Here is a 16,724-nt window from a genome sequence, read left to right as displayed (position 1 = left end):
GGTTTTCAATTCATGGCTTTTAATTATAAATGAAAAGACAATGTTAGCTTACACATGCCCTTGCTTTTCAGTGTGTTCATGTTTTCTTCTTTACTCCCCAACCTGAAATTATAGGGCTGGTTCTAGTGCCGTTCAGTGGCTAAGATCAAAAGCAGCCCAATGTTTGCAGCTTATAGGATGTAACAGCCTGTTTGAAAGCCCCAGCATGTCAGTGTCCGAGAGGCCCCAGGATCCACCTGTGGATGGAAATCTGAAGTGTGCCTGGAGGAGTGAGTGTGTGTGACAGCTATGTGGGTGGTTGGAGGAAAACTTCAAGTGCTTGATTCCCACAGCATCTTAGATTTTCTGCCAGGACAGACCAGACTTAACTTTGACAATCATGAAGATTACTTACCTGCATTTGAGTGGTTAATTACTCATGAAGCAGGCAAGTTCAAACTCTATGTGTTGCCTGGCAGACTTGCTTTAAGCCAAGGCAGTGCACAATATCCTCTTAGCGGTAGCCTTGTTTGTTTTCCTTTGGGGACCACACAGGTACCTGTGCTGGCCTGAATGTACAGATAAGCTTTACAAGTAAGTAGCTCACTTATTGACACGTTTGTATTGGAGGTTTGCTATAGTTTTGAGGTGCTCATTAACAGCTGCGTATACAGGAGAGGAAAAACTGGAAGATCCACAGCCTCTTCCACAACCCTGTAAACATACCTTGGACACTTGTTTCTAAGCAGGCATTTCTGCCACTTCCATTTCAATAATAGCTCAGCAGTTTACTCATGTAGTTGGTTCTTATTCTCTCTAAGAGTCTGTCATTATGCAGATGTATAATACATCTTGAATGGTTTATGTTCTCTGTGTCAGTAAAAGGGCTTCCTAAGCATCAGAAGCCCACAGGAGTTCAAATCCCCATGTAAGTCATCTCTGAGTAGTTATACACTAAACTGGAATTACAGGACAGAAACAGAAGTCCTGAGTAGAAGCCCTTCCTGCCCAAGCTCAATTAGGAATTCCTTGTAGTAGCAGGAGGGCCCTATCCTATAGATGGACTTACTAAGAAGGGGTTTTTTTGGTTAGACTGGCATGCAAATGTCAAAAGGAAGTGGCTAGGGGAGGGGGGAGGAGGCAAGGCAGAGCGACATGTTTTATTTTTATCCTAAAATTACATTCAGTGAATTTAGTACAGTGAAAAGTGCTGTCTTGGGCTGTTCAGAGTGTTGTCTTAAAGTTCTGTCTCCACAAACAGACAGTGGTGACAGTGCATTTTTTTTCCTTGATTTTTAAAATGCGAGTCAGGAGAGGAGGGAAAATGCATTAAATCTCACATGTGTTTTCTCATTCTGTTCTCTGGTACCGTGGTGTAAATCAAGAATGACTTCTTGAGATCCATGAAATTAATTCAATATCAAATCAGTGTGATTCAGTATCAGTGTAATTTTTTGCAAGGTGTGCAGTGTCTTCTAACAGTTGATAAACTTTTTTATTGGAGTAAACAGAATGGTTTACTCTTAATTTTTGAGTTTCTGTGGTAGGTTAGTAGCCAGAAGGACAGAGGATGCTGTGAAGATTGCCTGTACAGCATGGTGGTGTCCCAGAAGTTCATGGTTAAAACCCTTCTATGACTCAATGACAAGGTTCTTCAGGAAGGACAAAGGAAAGACAGTTTACAGATCAGCGAAGTTCAGTGGGACATTTGTCTTGATTTGGGAGCAACAACATTTGAAATCAAACCCTGAAGTGTGAGATACTAGAAGCCTTTATATCTTCTTCAGGGTGAAGGACCAGTTACAGAGAGCAGTTGTTTGTCACCTTTATTGACCTCTTAAAATAATTGGTCTGCAGCATGTTACAGTGCAGCACTGTTCCACAGATCCTGCGATTCGAGATATAAAGGACTAAGCTAGAAGTTCTGCTGAGCTTTGAAAGTATAACTGAGGGCGATGTAAAGAGTGATGTGGTCATGCTCTAAGAGTGATGTAGAGCTGTGATTTGTGCTGGAAGCAGGAAGGAAGCAATCGGCACAGACTGAAACTGTGCACACTTTCAACAAAGTGGTGCCAAGTAGCCACTATCCAAACACAGAACAAAGCCAAAGAGAAGCATAAGTAAGGCTGCAGCTGCTATGAATGGTGAACGTAGAGCCAGTAGTGCTATGGGTAATATTATAAATTTATTGAATAGACAAAACTCAGACACAAGAGTGAGGATTGGCCGGACATCACAGCATCTCCCCCCAGCTGTGCTTCTCAGCTGCTTCAGGCAGAGGACAGGCTATTGCTATACACAGCTTCAAATGGATTTGTTAGTGTGCAGCGTTCTTAATTTTTGTGAGTTGTTTATGTCATGCCTGAAAGTAAGGATGTCAGCATTTAACTAGATGAGACTGAGAAATTATGTGACTAGAAGTATCCAGAACACTTGAGCACGCCAAAAAAGCGATATGACTGGAAGCAAGTCAGGAGTTTATTTCTCAGCATAATAACCAGTCATTAATGGTTCCAAGTTTATGATTAACTGCGTAGCAAAAAGATGGACAAGCAGGAGATTGTTGGAGTCCCTGATGAAAATCCAGTTCACTTCACTGGGGACAGTTTGTAGTAAGGCAATAGTCTATATATTCATCCCTCGACAAGAAGTGTGAAGTCCTGTGTTCGTTGTTTTTGCTGGACTGCAGATCAGTTGTGTTCAATTTGCAGATAAAGCAATGTGTTTGGCTTTGTGGTTTGCATCAGGGGATAGGGTCAGGATCTTAATTGCAACCCAACCTAGGAGCTGCGAGCTGAGAGAGACTTTTTCTTACTCTGTGATGTCATTGCTCATAAATGCTCTGTGAAGCCCAGCAGGTCTCAGTGACGTCAGGGAGGTGCCATTTCTTCTTACTTCAGTTATAACTGAATTAAACTAAATGGCAATTTGGCATATTGTGTGTGGAGTGGGATGGGATGCAGCCTATCAGGTGTTGTGCTGCATATGCACGTTTGACAAGAGTAAAAGCTGAAGCAAACAAGATCTCACTTGAATAGACCTACAAAGTAAAATTTTTCTGGGTACAAATTTTCTTAATGGCAATAGAGTTGAGAGCTCAGGGGACCATCTTAAACTCACTTGTGGAGATATCTCAATGTACTTTCATGCAAGTCAGCAGATTTAGGTCAAAATTTTGCAGAAGATAATGCTTCATGTATGTTACTTATCTCTTTCTTTTAGTTCTTGGAATTTTGTTCCATATTTTGGTGATAGCTCAGACATCCCGATCCTGTCAAGGATATCCATATCCTTTTGCCAATATAATAATTTAACAGCACTCTTAAGTTATTTGAGGACAAGGATAGAGTAAATAATAACAAATAAGAAGAACTTAGAATTGTATCAGCATATGTTGGTATTCCTCCATGCCACAATGGCATTCATCACAGTGTTAACTTTATACAGCAGGGTAAATTAAAACAGTAAGAGAAAGCATAATTAAGTACCTTTTTATTATGATCATGAAAGCTGCGGAAGGAGCTAGAAAAACGTAGAGGCCATGTCTACACTGCAGACATTTGACCATCTAGTTTTGTTGATTTCTGAGCTTTTGTTGATGGCAGGTGTCGGCAAAAGCCCTTAGCCTAGTGCGGTTAAATTGGCAGGAGTTTACTTCTTACTGGTAGAATGCACTTTGAGTGGTGAGAGCTGGGATACAGTGCTTCAACAAAAATACAGCTTGAATGGCAGAAACTGCAGCAGCATTAAGGATGTTGGTGGCTTCACTGCCAAATAGTCACAATGTGGGCTGCAGGGTCTTCATTACTCACAAGTAATGAATCTTATCTGGCTGGAGGAGGGACTGGTGGAAATTTGTTTGCATAGAAGTTGCCAACTGCCGGGTGGCGTACTAATAGCAAAAATCTCAACGGCGACTGTCTCTAACCAGTTCTTCCTTTCTGTTTTGCTCTGTTTCTCCTGCAGGCCTTGTGAAGTTGGGGGTTCACTGCGTCACGTGTCAGAAGGTCGCGATAAAAATTGTCAACAGAGAGAAGCTCAGCGAGTCGGTGCTAATGAAGGTAACTTTCTAATGGGAGATTTTTTAAAAAAATAAGTTCTTGTCTCTGTGTCTTCTGTTCCATGCAAAATTAATATCTTTAATTACATATAACAAACATCTCTGTCAGTACTAGGATTATGTGGAGCATAATAACAATAATTTAGTTATGGGGGAGGCTAGAGCAGCTGAAATTAAATGCGAGCATGCCTGTGCTTTGTGAACAAAACAAATGGTCAGCTGGAGAGTTGTTGCTTCTCTGCTGGGGCAGATGTGTGTTGGGCATCTGACTTCCACCACTGCAGCAGTGCATAATAGTTGCAGTACATTGCAGACCGAGGTGTACAAATGTCGGTAGAAAGAGATTGAGAGGCTGGTGAATCTGTTGTTTGAATACTCCTACCACTTGCTCTGTTGCATGGGTTTGTTATGATCTGATGTGCCAAGGTCTGTGACTGTTTAAAGCTGCTGTAATTCTGTTAACAATCTGCAGAGCTGTGCTATTGGAAACCATCAAAGTGTCTGTCCCAATGGTCCCAATGACTGTAGTGTTCAGAAGAGCTTAATTTGTTTTTTACCTAGCCTTGTGATATCCGTCTCCTTACACGAGTGTCATTGATTGATCTTGGAAACCTAAAAATAAAATAAATATATGCATAAAAGTTTATTCATGTGATTTGGTGACTAAAAAGGCTAAATTCAGCTTGATGAGAGGGAACGCAACTGCACTGCAATCAACAGAATTCCATCAAGCTGTCACCTGCAAATGACACTAACAGGTTTGCATGCAGCGTAGAGCACTTTATTGGGGTAACTTCCATATAAGCACATGGAGCAGATATCTTTACACTGCTGTTTCTTATATGTACTTCTGTGTCAGCTGTTTTCCAGCACAAGTAAGTATAGCTACCTTACTAGGAGCAGAGAGAAAATGGAGATTAAAGGAATATGCAGTCAGTGAATGTTACGCATACAATGTAAGTTTATTTTTTTCAGAGAAGGATTCTTAAAGTTGATATTCAATTGTGATGTGTTCAGACTTACCTTTCTGGAATTTCATTGAAGTATTCCCTCTCCTGCAGTACTGTGGATCCAAACAGTCTTCTAATATAGACCAAAAGTTAGAAAGTGAAATAGGTAAGAAAACTGCAACTTTAAACGGAGATTCAGTGGATGAATGGAACACAACAAAAGCAAACAAAAGTGCGTAAATGGTAAAATCTGAATGAGACTCTAAACACTTTGAATGTTTTCCAGAGTAACATAGTAGGAATATTTTTAAAAAACATGAGCATTTTGTTTGCTGAGAGACTGGTATCTGTATAAAGCATTTTATTTACCTCATTGATTTTCAGAGTAGGAGGCAAATCACTTAGCATAGCAAAGTGATCTCTCTGCTTTAGTTGTGTTGCATTACCTCGGTTGTAGTATGAAATCTGAGTAGTGAAACGGTGTGTTAGGCCCTTGTTTACACAGCCACATGCTGAAGTGTGCCATGTTTTCTGTAAGATTGTACAGCATCCTTCTCAGGAGGAAACCACGCATTGTATCGTGATTCTCATTTTCAGACCATTCTTGGTGAGATTTTCTCTTTCAAGGATTCTGTTCTCTGTGCTCAGGAGGTTGGAACAACAGACGGGATTGAAGCAGTTTGCCCACTTCTTGCATAAACTCAGTAACCAGATGTCTTTTCAGGAATGCCCTGTGTCTGATGGTCACAGACAGGGCCTGAGAGTTCTAAGTGAATTTGGAATTGACTGTACTGTTAGTCAGCTTAATCCAGCCTGGCCAAAGGGGAGAAATGCTTGCAGCTTTCAGCAGTCCTAGTGTGACCATTGCCAAGCATCCAGCTGACAGCTTGCTGTGTGGAGTCAACAGCCACAGGGAAACAGCCAACAGTGAAGCCAAGTCATGGTGGTGTGGTGGCATTCCTACTTTGCAAATCTTCCCACTAGCTTATCAGTTCCAGTGACTCTTGCCAGTGGGCCGTGCAGAACACTCCCTGGAGCCAAATGATTCAAGACCACAGCTAGTCTCCCAAGCCAGGCCCAGACTGATGGATTTTGCTTTAATCCACCCTTGGACAGAAAAACTGGATCTGACAAATACACACACCTGCCACATGAAGCTGTAACACTGCAGTGCTGTGGCCATTTATCCTAGAGCATAAGGAAGAAGTCTGCTTGCCGTCCTTTCAGCATCTAAAATGCCAGGCACAAGCATATACAGCAGGCTGCTTTCTCTGCCATGATTATTCTATTTTGACTTGCTTCTTATAGCCTTAATTTCTCCAGTATTTTTGCAGTATTTTATTCTGTACGTTCAGGGAACTGTCCCTTCTTTCTGCAGCTGCTCTTCATCTGAGCTGTGCAGAATTGAGAGGCATTTGGTGAAGTGCTTCCTAATCATAACGTCGTAGTATCGATATTTCTGGAGAGAAGAATTTGGAATTGAAGCAGCTGGTCTCAATTAGCAGAACTGCTGCTATGGAGATGATACATGGGCAGGCACGATGCAGTGCAAGCTGCAGTAAATGTATCATCCAAGCGCTTGCTGCCCTGTCAAAGGACAGGGCTGTTCAATGCACATGCGAGCCTTTTGCTTTGTTATGCTCTTACTCGCTAAGCACAGGCTGGGGAGCAGTGTTCCTTTCCCAGCTCCAGCTTAGGCCTGTTTGGGAGCCTGGTTTTGAGGCAAAGCTACAAATGTAATTTCACAGATGAGAACAGAAGGGCTGGTTCTGTTCTCACTCCTGCTTTCACACAACTGGTAAAAGCTTCAGCTGTGTTTCTTCAACTGCACTTGTAGTAACCCCCACTGATGTGGAGACCTGCCTCCCATGGTACCGCTCGCTTGCTCTAACACAAATCGGCAGAAAGATTTCACAGAACAGTGTGTTATAGGGAGCATCTTGAGATTGAAATAGGGTTAATTAATTTCCCTGAATTACTTCTAGATCGCTGAGAGGAAAATTAGGCCCAGAATGCAAGAGCTGAAAGTGTCTGTAAAGCAGTAAGCTTTCCTGAACAGGCAGGTTCACTATTGATGGTTGCATTTTCAGTACCAGCACAAGCATTTCAAGTTTATAACTTCAGAATATAAAGGTTAAAGCAAATCTTTCCTCTGATGTGGCAAAGGCTTGTTTGGAAACCTTGGTGTCTCATGAGAGGTACTCAGAAGAGTCCTTTCCTCTTTACCACCTCACCAGTTCTCTTCCACTCCCTCCTTCCAAAGAATAAACAACAAAAAAGCTACTCTTTCGGTGATCCATCAGACAAAATACTCTTTGGACAGACAGTGGTAGTAGAAGCAATGGGAGCATAAAGGATGAAGAGCAAGAAAGGGACAGCTGGCCTTGGACTAATTACTTGAACACGCAGGCATCCTGAGAAAGCCACAGATGTCCCAGGCTTGATGACTGGAGCCCCGAGCTCCGTATGTGCGCTTTGTGTGTATGTGCCTTTTGTTTCTTCTGACTGAGTCCTCCAGTGCTGGTCTTGAAGCACAGCAGGTATTTCCAGGGTGGGGGATGGGAAGACACAATCGCTTCCATGTTTCTCTTGTGGAGCTCAATTGAAACATGGGTGGTGGGTTTTGGGGAGGTTGGTTGGTTGTTTTAGTGCCTTCTGGTGCTAATGAGCTCTGCTTCCAAAAAATTCTGCAAAGGTGTGTGTTCTTAAGAAGGGGAGGATCATGCAACAATCACTGTTGGAGATCACTGATTGCCTGAAATAATTGAGTGGAGGGTTAGGTAGCAGGATCAAGTGTCAGCCTCTTAGAATTGCCAAGATAACTTATGAAAGCATAGTTGTAAATAGGCACTGCTTTGCATGGTCTTTTCTTCATCTCATGCTTCTTTCTGAGCTTCTGTTTCAATAGCTACTTATTTCTTTACTACCTTGTCCTACTTTGAGTCTCTCCTTCCTTCTCCGTTTTCTTTCAGTTGTTATTTTGCCTCTTTTTAACCCCTTTCATTCTTCTTTTCTCCCCCATTCTGTGATTTCTTCCTTTTTTCTCTGTCTTTTCCCCTTTTGCTACAGAAAGTCATGTAATAACTGTCATTTTGTTGCAAAAACTGCTGAAATGCAGCATGTCTGGTTGAGGTGCCTGTTCTTCAAGGAAAAAGTTTAGAAATTGAGCACAATTCAGAAAGTTTCTGAGAGAGTAAGTAAACAATCAGAGCTCATGTTTTATGAGAGACTCAAGGGACTCAATCTACCTAGTTTATTAAAGAGAAGGTTAAGACATAATTTAATCATGGTCTGTAAATACTGATAAGGAGCATAGGCATTTGATAATAGAGGATAGTACAGTCTTGGGGGCAAAAAGCTTATTGGAAACTAATAGTTGTAAGCTATAGGTAGACAGATTAAATGTAGAAATACTAGGCCTATTTGACCACTGGATGAAAGTTACTAATTGGAACAAGCCACCCGAAGCGCTGGTGAGTTTTTCCCCTGAAAGACTATTAGACTTCATCTTAAACTGCTGTGTGTTTTTTCTAAAACCTAGACCCTAGTTCAGCTTCAGCTGCTGGACTTGCAGCAGGAAGTAGTTGAAGATGGTTTCCTGATCCATGCTATGGAATAGCTTTGACTAGATTAACGCAACAGCCTCTCTGGCCTTAAAATCCATGGAGCTGTGAATTTCTAATCACACGCTTGAAATCTGTAAAAAGTCACTTATCTCTGTCTGGAGCATAAAGAGAGGCACTTGTGCAAGGTATCTGCAGAAGCAGAAATTTAGTGAAGTTAAAGAAGGGAATACTTGAGACCAGCATCTTCGCCTTAGAATACCTCATTTTCAGACTTTTCAAACAAAAGACTGGGATATTGGCTGACCTAGCTGTCCTCAGCTGCTGACTGGAGGCCTAGTCTACAGAAATCATTACCAGAATATCAGAACAGTGTCAGGGAGAAGCTAAATCTGAGACAGAGACAGAAACAGACTGAATAGTGTAACTTGGTTCAAATTCAGCTTTGATCATAAGAGGGGCAGTTTCCTTGACATTAGCAAAGCCAAATCCACCAGTGCCAAATCTGAATTTCACCAAATCAGAATTTTTTCTTAATGTATTCAATAGTAGCCTAATTGTTTGCCAGCTGCAGTATTTAGGATTTTTACTGTTGATTGCAGTGGAAATGGTGTTAAGGTGCTGCTGAATCCCACTGAATACCCCTACCATTGGGTACAAATGAACAAAGAAATGAGACTGTATGATTTCACCAGTGAAATGTGTTTAGATTAATCTAGGATACTGGCACACAAGATTTTGGAGATGGTCATATTAAAAATAGCAAATAGGAGGGAAAGTCTTTCCATTTATTAAACAGAAGTCCCAAAGAAGAGGTTTTAAAGCATTCATCAAACTTTCCATGACTTCCTGATTAAGAAACACTGTGCTAACTTGCTGATACTCATCTATTATTCTTCTGATTGATTGGCATATTGCTGTGAGAGGATAATAACCCAGAGGACCTTGTATTCATGGCAAAATAAGATGAAAGGATAAAGGAAATTAAATCTCCCCAAAACATGTACGTACTGTCTGATACTCATATTTTTACTTGCTGTTGAACATGCAGGTTGCAACGTACAAATGAGTATGTTCACACTTACATGGATTGTCCCTTGCCCATTTGCTGCATGTGCTTGTTAAAAACACACACTCTCACCCTCATTGTGGTTTATCTTTAACCCAGAGAATTACCACATGCTTGTCTGCTTTTAGCACTGGAAAAGAGCAGATTAGAAGTGTGCGCGTGTCTGTGTGTATGTTTGACAGTGCGTAGGTGGTGAACAAACTGCAGGAATGATTGGCACTCATCAGAGAACATGAGTGCACAAACATACACTCACCCCCCGCCTCTGTGACCCTAGTTCATATTCCAGTAGCAACCCAGTTAGCACAGCACAGCTTCATGTATGCGAGTGTCTCTTCTGAGTTCAAAGAGATAACAAAGCACCTTGCAATATGAAAAACATGGGAAAAATAAAAGGGGCTTTTTTTTCCCGTGCCTCCCTTCTGCTATAGGGAGTTCGGGAGTAGGGATCTGTTACTGCATGTATAATGCAGAGTGTTTTGTTTTAAACTGGAGCTGGTGGGGAGCATTTAAAGCCTGTTCACTTGTCATCTGTTTGAGCAGCTAAAGAAGTTGGGTAATTGTATTTTCCTTCAGAGAAGAATCACTCTCCGCCTCCACTTTCCACCACACCCACAAGGAACACAGTTTGAGGTATTCTTAAAGAAGGAAATTAAACAGGAATCACAAGCACATGATGTATCTGTCAGAGGAACAAACCTGTCAACTATGCACAGTGCCTTTTGCTTTCTAAAGTTAGTATGATCAATTGAGGCATTTGGGCAAGCTATAAAAATAACTGGCCCTATTTTTTCCACCCTACTTTTAATTCCACAGACTTGTATTACAGTAGTCTGGCTCAAACCTCTATTGTACCAAACACGTTCTACCCACAGCCCTGTGTGTGCAAACACATAGACACAGACAGTCTACTGTCCTCATGTGCTGCCATGGTCATACAGCAATTTACTGTCCCCCATGAGCCTTTGCTAGACCTAGTTGAAGTCAAGGAATGCTTCTTCCATTCATTTCACTTGATCATAACCATAATGCCTGGATAGGGAAATAACTGCTCCCAGAGATGAGATGTCTAAATGTGCTCTGCCATCCAATCCTCATCCACCTGTGAAGCTGCTGTCAATAATTAGCCTGTAAAAACCCTTTCTGTTCGGCTTTCTCTTTAACTGTTTCCACTGTAATTGCACCATTTGGGGTGAGACAGACCATAGTTTGACTTCATGTTGCTTTCTCTACCAAAGCTTCTGGGAATTCTCCTCTTCCTTTGCCAAAGCTTAGTTTTATCAGAAGATGTTGATTCACTAAAATGTTTTCTCTGAAATAACTTTGTCTCAGTGAACTCCCAATTTATCAAAGACTAAGTTTCTTGTGAACTCTCTCTGGGTTCGTAGCAGGCTGTTAGGGAGTCTTGCTTGCCATCTCCAAAGCTGAGACCCTGAAAGCCCTGCCTCTGCAGGGACTCCCACCACCTCTGAGCCCTAGCTTATCAAGCCAAGATGTAGGAAGTCTTGAGACAGGCTCACAGCTGTGGGGCAGACCCAGCATCCCCAGCTAGAGAAATGTGACCCTACAAAGCATTACTACATGGGGGAATGGCAGAAAGCACTGGGATCCTCAGCTGTTTTCAGGCTTGATGCTCAGTTTCCTGGGAAGGACAACCAGTAGGAGTTACCCTGAAAGGCAAGGGGAACCTCAGGTGAAGGTTAGCTTCCAGGCTTGGTCTTGTAGAGCTGGGGTGTGGAGTGCAAAAATCTTGAGACTGGCAGCCAGAGCTTGTATCCTCTGGTCAGATCCCATAGTATTTCCAGAATTTCTGGCTGGCTGGACACCCAGTTGGTCCAGGAACCTGAAGCTTTCGACTCCCCCAGCCTAGATGGTCTCTAAAACCTCTTTTAATTTACTTTTTCTACCAGCACTTCAAACAGCTCTGTTCTGTGTTTAATTAATCAGTCTGAAGAGGTGGAAGATGAAACCTATACCAGTCTGCAGAGGATTCCACAGGAGAGTGGGTTTTGGTTGAGTCATAGGTAGAATTGGCCACATTTACAGATAGGAAATGCATTTTAGATTATGGATAAAATCACTTCCCAAATCTTTTAAGCAAAAAAGGAGTTAGGGGGACATGTTTTCTGACGTGAACTACAGAGAGATTTTTAAGTTATACAGCTCCTTATAAAAAATAATTTTTTTTTGCTCACACAATTTCTTCCTGGACTGAGAGCAAAACTCAGAGTGAAACTCAGATTCAGTCAGCAGTATGAATGCAATATTGACCAAACCATTTGAAACCCAGATCTATAAGCACCGGAGCAACAGTACAGGATTTTGTAAATCATTCCTCACCCACCACCCATGCTGGAATTGAATGAGTGTGTGTTGTGCCAGGATATATTCTGGGTTTTTGTAGAGACTATTATATCCTGTTTTCACGATTCTGCCATGCCAGTGTTTGCTCAGTGTCATTGCAAAAGCTTGTAAACAGTTTAGGAGGAGGAAGATGCTGGGATCTCAGCACTGCAACATAGCATGTGCTTTGCAGGGTGATTTCATTAAGGACCAAGGGTAACTTGGAAAGTGTTGTTTAGATTGTTGTATATTTTCTTTTCTATCTTAAACTCTCTTTTTCTGGGTTGCAGATGAAAAGATTTCTGACTCCATTTTACATTGGTTTGTATTTCACATTCCAGAATCTTGTCTGGAAACCTTTTAATTCTTTTTTTCTTTGCTCCTGGAAAGACAACAATCAGAAGAGCTCTACCAGTAATGGAACATAAAACCTTAAGTAGATTGTCTGAGACCAGAATTGGCTCAGGTATTTGACCCTGCATCTATCATTTAGAATAAGCACCATAAACATCAATATACTGATCCATCCCAATTAAGGGATGTGGTCCATCCCTGTATATAGCAGGCAAGCCATTTGAGCAAAGACTCTGTTCAAAGATTATCTTAAGTTTTTGCTGAAACAACTGGTGGTGCCTTGTACATCAGCAGTACCTCTGTGTTAAGAAGCATTTCTTAGCCCCATGTAGCTTATGAGTTTCCCAGCTCAGACAAAATGTGTCACCTAATGGATATTTAACTAGTACAACTGAGAGCCAAGGGCTGGCATTGCAGTGTCACTTAGGGGATGCAGGCTCTTTTTGTTTGTTTTGCATTCTTCTATCCAATGTGAACATTTTGCTGATCATTTGTTAAGTGTAAACCAGGCCTCACTCCGTCTATCCCTGCAGTTCATGCTATTAAGTAGTTGGCACAAATTTAGGAAAAATCTGGGAAGGCTCGATCCCAGTGCAATTAACTTAGTTCCAGAACTGTCAGATGGAGCTGGATACAATATGCCATGGGTTTGCTTTGCTGCTATTAGAGCATGTTGATCTCTCTAGTGATACGTTTTTAGGTATTTGGGCATTTCCTCTTTTACCAGGTGCTGTCTTTGAACTTGCTGCCTTGCCTCCTGGCATCCTGATCTATGGTTAGCATGTATTTAATGTGCTGGTCTGCTCACAAAGAGCACTCCCATAGCAATAAACCATTGTTTGCATTCCCCTGCTGTCCTCCCATGGATGCAAACACCACACATAAGAGGAGACTCCAGAGTTTTAGTTCAAAATGATGTTTCTTTTCCAACTCAAAAGAGAATCTTCCAGGTGTGTTAATACTAGGAGAGCTCAAACCCATGCTCTAATGGTCCAGCTACCACACAGTGACAAAATTGCAGTCACGGAGTGGTTGATTTTGCTCCCATGTGGGAGAAGCAATGACTGCTTTGTTAGAACAACTGGTATTCTTGAACCTTGCGTTGTAATACAATATGGTATGCTCCGCAGCTGCGTGGGGAGGCAGCAGCAGCAATGGCTTTGTGCTGTGAGGGATAATGGAGGTGTTACCTACAAACCATAGGAAAGGAGAGATTGAGTTTAATCTTGAACTTCTGCATCTGTTGCAGTCTCTCAGCGTGTAACGATTGCTCAGTAACATCTCTGTTACGTTATCATGCTTTGCCCCTGGTAGAAATAGGGACTTTTGAAAGTGGCAAGAAATTCTGGGGTGCAGGCTGGCTTTTTTCAAGAATGCTTGGTGAAAACTCACTCAGGCAACCAAAATCATTGTCCTTTTTGGAAATTGGGGACTGATGCTCTAGATTATACTAAAATTAACACGTTCAGAGTCTTGTTTTAGAACATTTTGGTAAGGCGGGGGCGAACACTCAAGAAGAAGGATCTGGCCTAAGAAGCATGATCATTGTTCCGGGTGTATACCACAGGCAGAAACATTCTTACATCACTTTCAGCTCTTACAACAAGTACCTCCTCTTCTGTACATTCAGTAGGAAAGTGGTGAGGAAATGTCACTTGTGCAAGGTGTAACACAACAGAGTGCAGCTCTGTAGTTTCTTCTACTTTTAGGTTTCCTGTTGCTCCAGGAGACAGAAACATTCTTTATCATCTGTATCTCTCAGGTGCAGGCCTAACTACAGGAAATAAATAATAGCAACAAGTATAAACAAGACAGCAACACCTAGTTTCATCTCAAGTCTGTTCATAAGGAAAGCTCCTGTCTTTTAATGGGGTATGTATTTTAGCTTATTCCTTCAGTTCCTAATAGCTTGTTGTACCCTTCTGTACAGCTCTATATAACTGAGTAACCAAGGCTAGAAGATCTAAAATGAAGAAGAGTCACCAGAATATGCAAAAACTGTCATAAAAAACATACCAGGAGATGGGGATTATGTTACTAGTTTTCTCCATTGTACCTGAAGCAGACTTTCAACAGTTGTGATAAACACATATAGTTGGCCTATAAGAATTGCCAATAGATTACATTTTATGGTGTTCTGGAAGTCCAGTCACGCTATCTGTCAGAAACCTGTCACTGTGGATCCTTGTAGTAGACTGGAATTTACTATTTTTCCATGGGCAAAAATCTGGTGTGTGTGTCTAGATTCGTGTGTGTGGAGATGGTCCAGCAGAAAGAACTTGCTGTCAATAGAGGCAGAATAGTTTCCCCCAGCTGTGAAATACTTTAGCATAAAAGTATTTTTAGAGATTTTTCTTCTTATATTTCCTTCCTAATATCCTGAAATAAATCCCCTCAGTCTAATGTTCTTACCGCTTTTCTTTGATGAATTTCCTCTCTTCACTCCTGCTCCCTCAGCTGTCCCTGAATTTCCTTCCTAAATCCCTTCTGTCCTTTGCTAACCTCCTGTTGTCCCTCACCATCCACTGCAGTGCTTTCAAAGCAGAAAGGAAAGACGCACACAGTAAGAGAGTGCATATTATCCTCTAAGTATTGTGGATTCATTTTATCCTCGTTTCCACCTCTTAAATCAATCCCTGATTTATCAAATCCAGAAAATAATAACATTTACTTAAGAACAAATGGGTGAGATCATTGGACACAGGACAGAGTGGCACACAGCTGTTCTCACAGTCATCTGGGGTCATGTTTTCACTTCTTTTTCTTATAGGGATGTAAGTTGTGAGTTTAGCAGCCACAGAGGAACTTGCATTAGGGAGTAGTCTTGTGGGGTTACCTAAGAGTACCAAACCCCTTCTGGGCGGCAGCAGTGCAGTGCAAATTGTAGATTTGGTTGCCCTATAGTACCAGAATATCCTCAACATAAGAGACAAGGCATCTGGGCCCTGCCCAGTAGCCTAGCAGAATAAAAAGATGTATTTCACAGGGACTGACATGGAAGTCCAGCAACAGGTAGAAACATATCTAAATACTGCCTATAACAGTAAAAAACTCCTCAGACATCTGTTAACCTTAAAGCCTTCATTTTTGAGAGAAAAGGTGCCCTTGCCCTCCTGCATGGCTGAGCAAGGCTGATAGTGGTGAGAACACTTTTAGGTAAAAGCACTGCTTTACTTAGTATTGAGGAGAGGGCGGTAGCAATTACCAGTGACTGAGGACATGGTATCTGCTCAGTTCTGGGTAACAGCCACTTGCTGCTTGGGTACCAAGAGGGCATGTAGTTTATTGAGCCATCCTGCCACCTGGCAACCTGTCACACGTTTTTTGGCAGATACCGATGATTCAATGTCTCTCTGCATCCGTTTGGCTGCAGATGCATCATGATACAAATTGAACCAGCGTTCGGACTCTCAGATGTCAAGACTGGAGCTGATTACATACTGCTTGAGGAAGAGAGGAGATATCAAGGACAAAGAAATCTAAGATAGTCAGATTGTTACAGGGTACAGGAGTGAAATATTGGACAAATGTGTAGAACCATAGAAATAAGGGTTGGAAGGGACCTCTAAGGGTTTACATAGTCCATCGTCCCACTCAAACAAGGACTGCTGTTGACATGGGTCAGCCATGGCGCTGTCTAGCTTGGTTTTGAAAACCTTAAGAGATTGAGATTCATCAGCCTCTCTGGACAGCCTGTTCCAGTGCTACATTACACTCCTAGTGACTTAATTAATCCCTAGTGTCTAACCTGAACCCCAGTGCAGATATGAGGAGAGAGATTGGCCAGGTATCATGGCTGTTGTGTTCAGTAATAAATAAACTTGTGTCAGTCATCACATAAAGACTTAGAACAACTAAGAAATATCTATAGGAGTCGAAGAAAAACTTAATGCCTCGGAGAACTGTGGAGACAGTACTGAATGCTGCAGCCTCATGGTAGGAGCAACCAATCAGTGAAATTAAGAGGCATGTCAGGAAAATTCAGTATGAAAAGGGGCAGCAGAAGCAAAATTGATGAGTAAAACTGAGAATCAACAGAATAGCGTACAAAGAATGAGGGTCTCAGCAGGTGAAAATAAACATTACAGCAGTAGCATGAAGAGGGTTTAGGACTCAGGTTCAAAGGCTGCTTTACTGAGGGGACTCTGAGGCTTAAGCAGGCTAAAGGAACTCATGGTAATGATCACATCTTGTTTGTGGTTTGAATGCCAACAAGAGAGCAACCACATTAGCAGGCAAAGGAGGAATGCTTTCTTAGAGCCTGCCTGGAGTCCTGAGAGGAGATCTCAGCAATCTGTAGGAGGGAACACTGGAAGTGGGATCATAAATGCAGTGGACTGGAATAAAGGACATGATTACTGAATTTCTGTGATTTAACTGTTACATATAAATCACATTTTAAATGT

At 41.8% G+C, this 16,724-nt stretch overlaps 1 protein-coding gene across 1 annotated transcript in view; it reads left to right on the top strand.

Moving 5' to 3' along the window:
- Positions 1–16,724, top strand: part of BRSK2 (BR serine/threonine kinase 2) — a 325,682-nt gene that overhangs the window by 162,042 nt on the left and 146,916 nt on the right. The window contains exon 2 of the mRNA XM_072864668.1: positions 3,946–4,040. Coding sequence (XP_072720769.1) covers positions 3,946–4,040 — 95 coding nt within the window. The remainder of the gene's footprint in view (positions 1–3,945; positions 4,041–16,724) is intronic.

The sequence above is a fragment of the Ciconia boyciana genome, chromosome 6, assembly GCF_034638445.1.
Source record: "Ciconia boyciana chromosome 6, ASM3463844v1, whole genome shotgun sequence".
Taxonomy (NCBI): domain Eukaryota; kingdom Metazoa; phylum Chordata; class Aves; order Ciconiiformes; family Ciconiidae; genus Ciconia; species Ciconia boyciana.
This window is presented reverse-complemented; position numbering and strand designations above follow the sequence as displayed.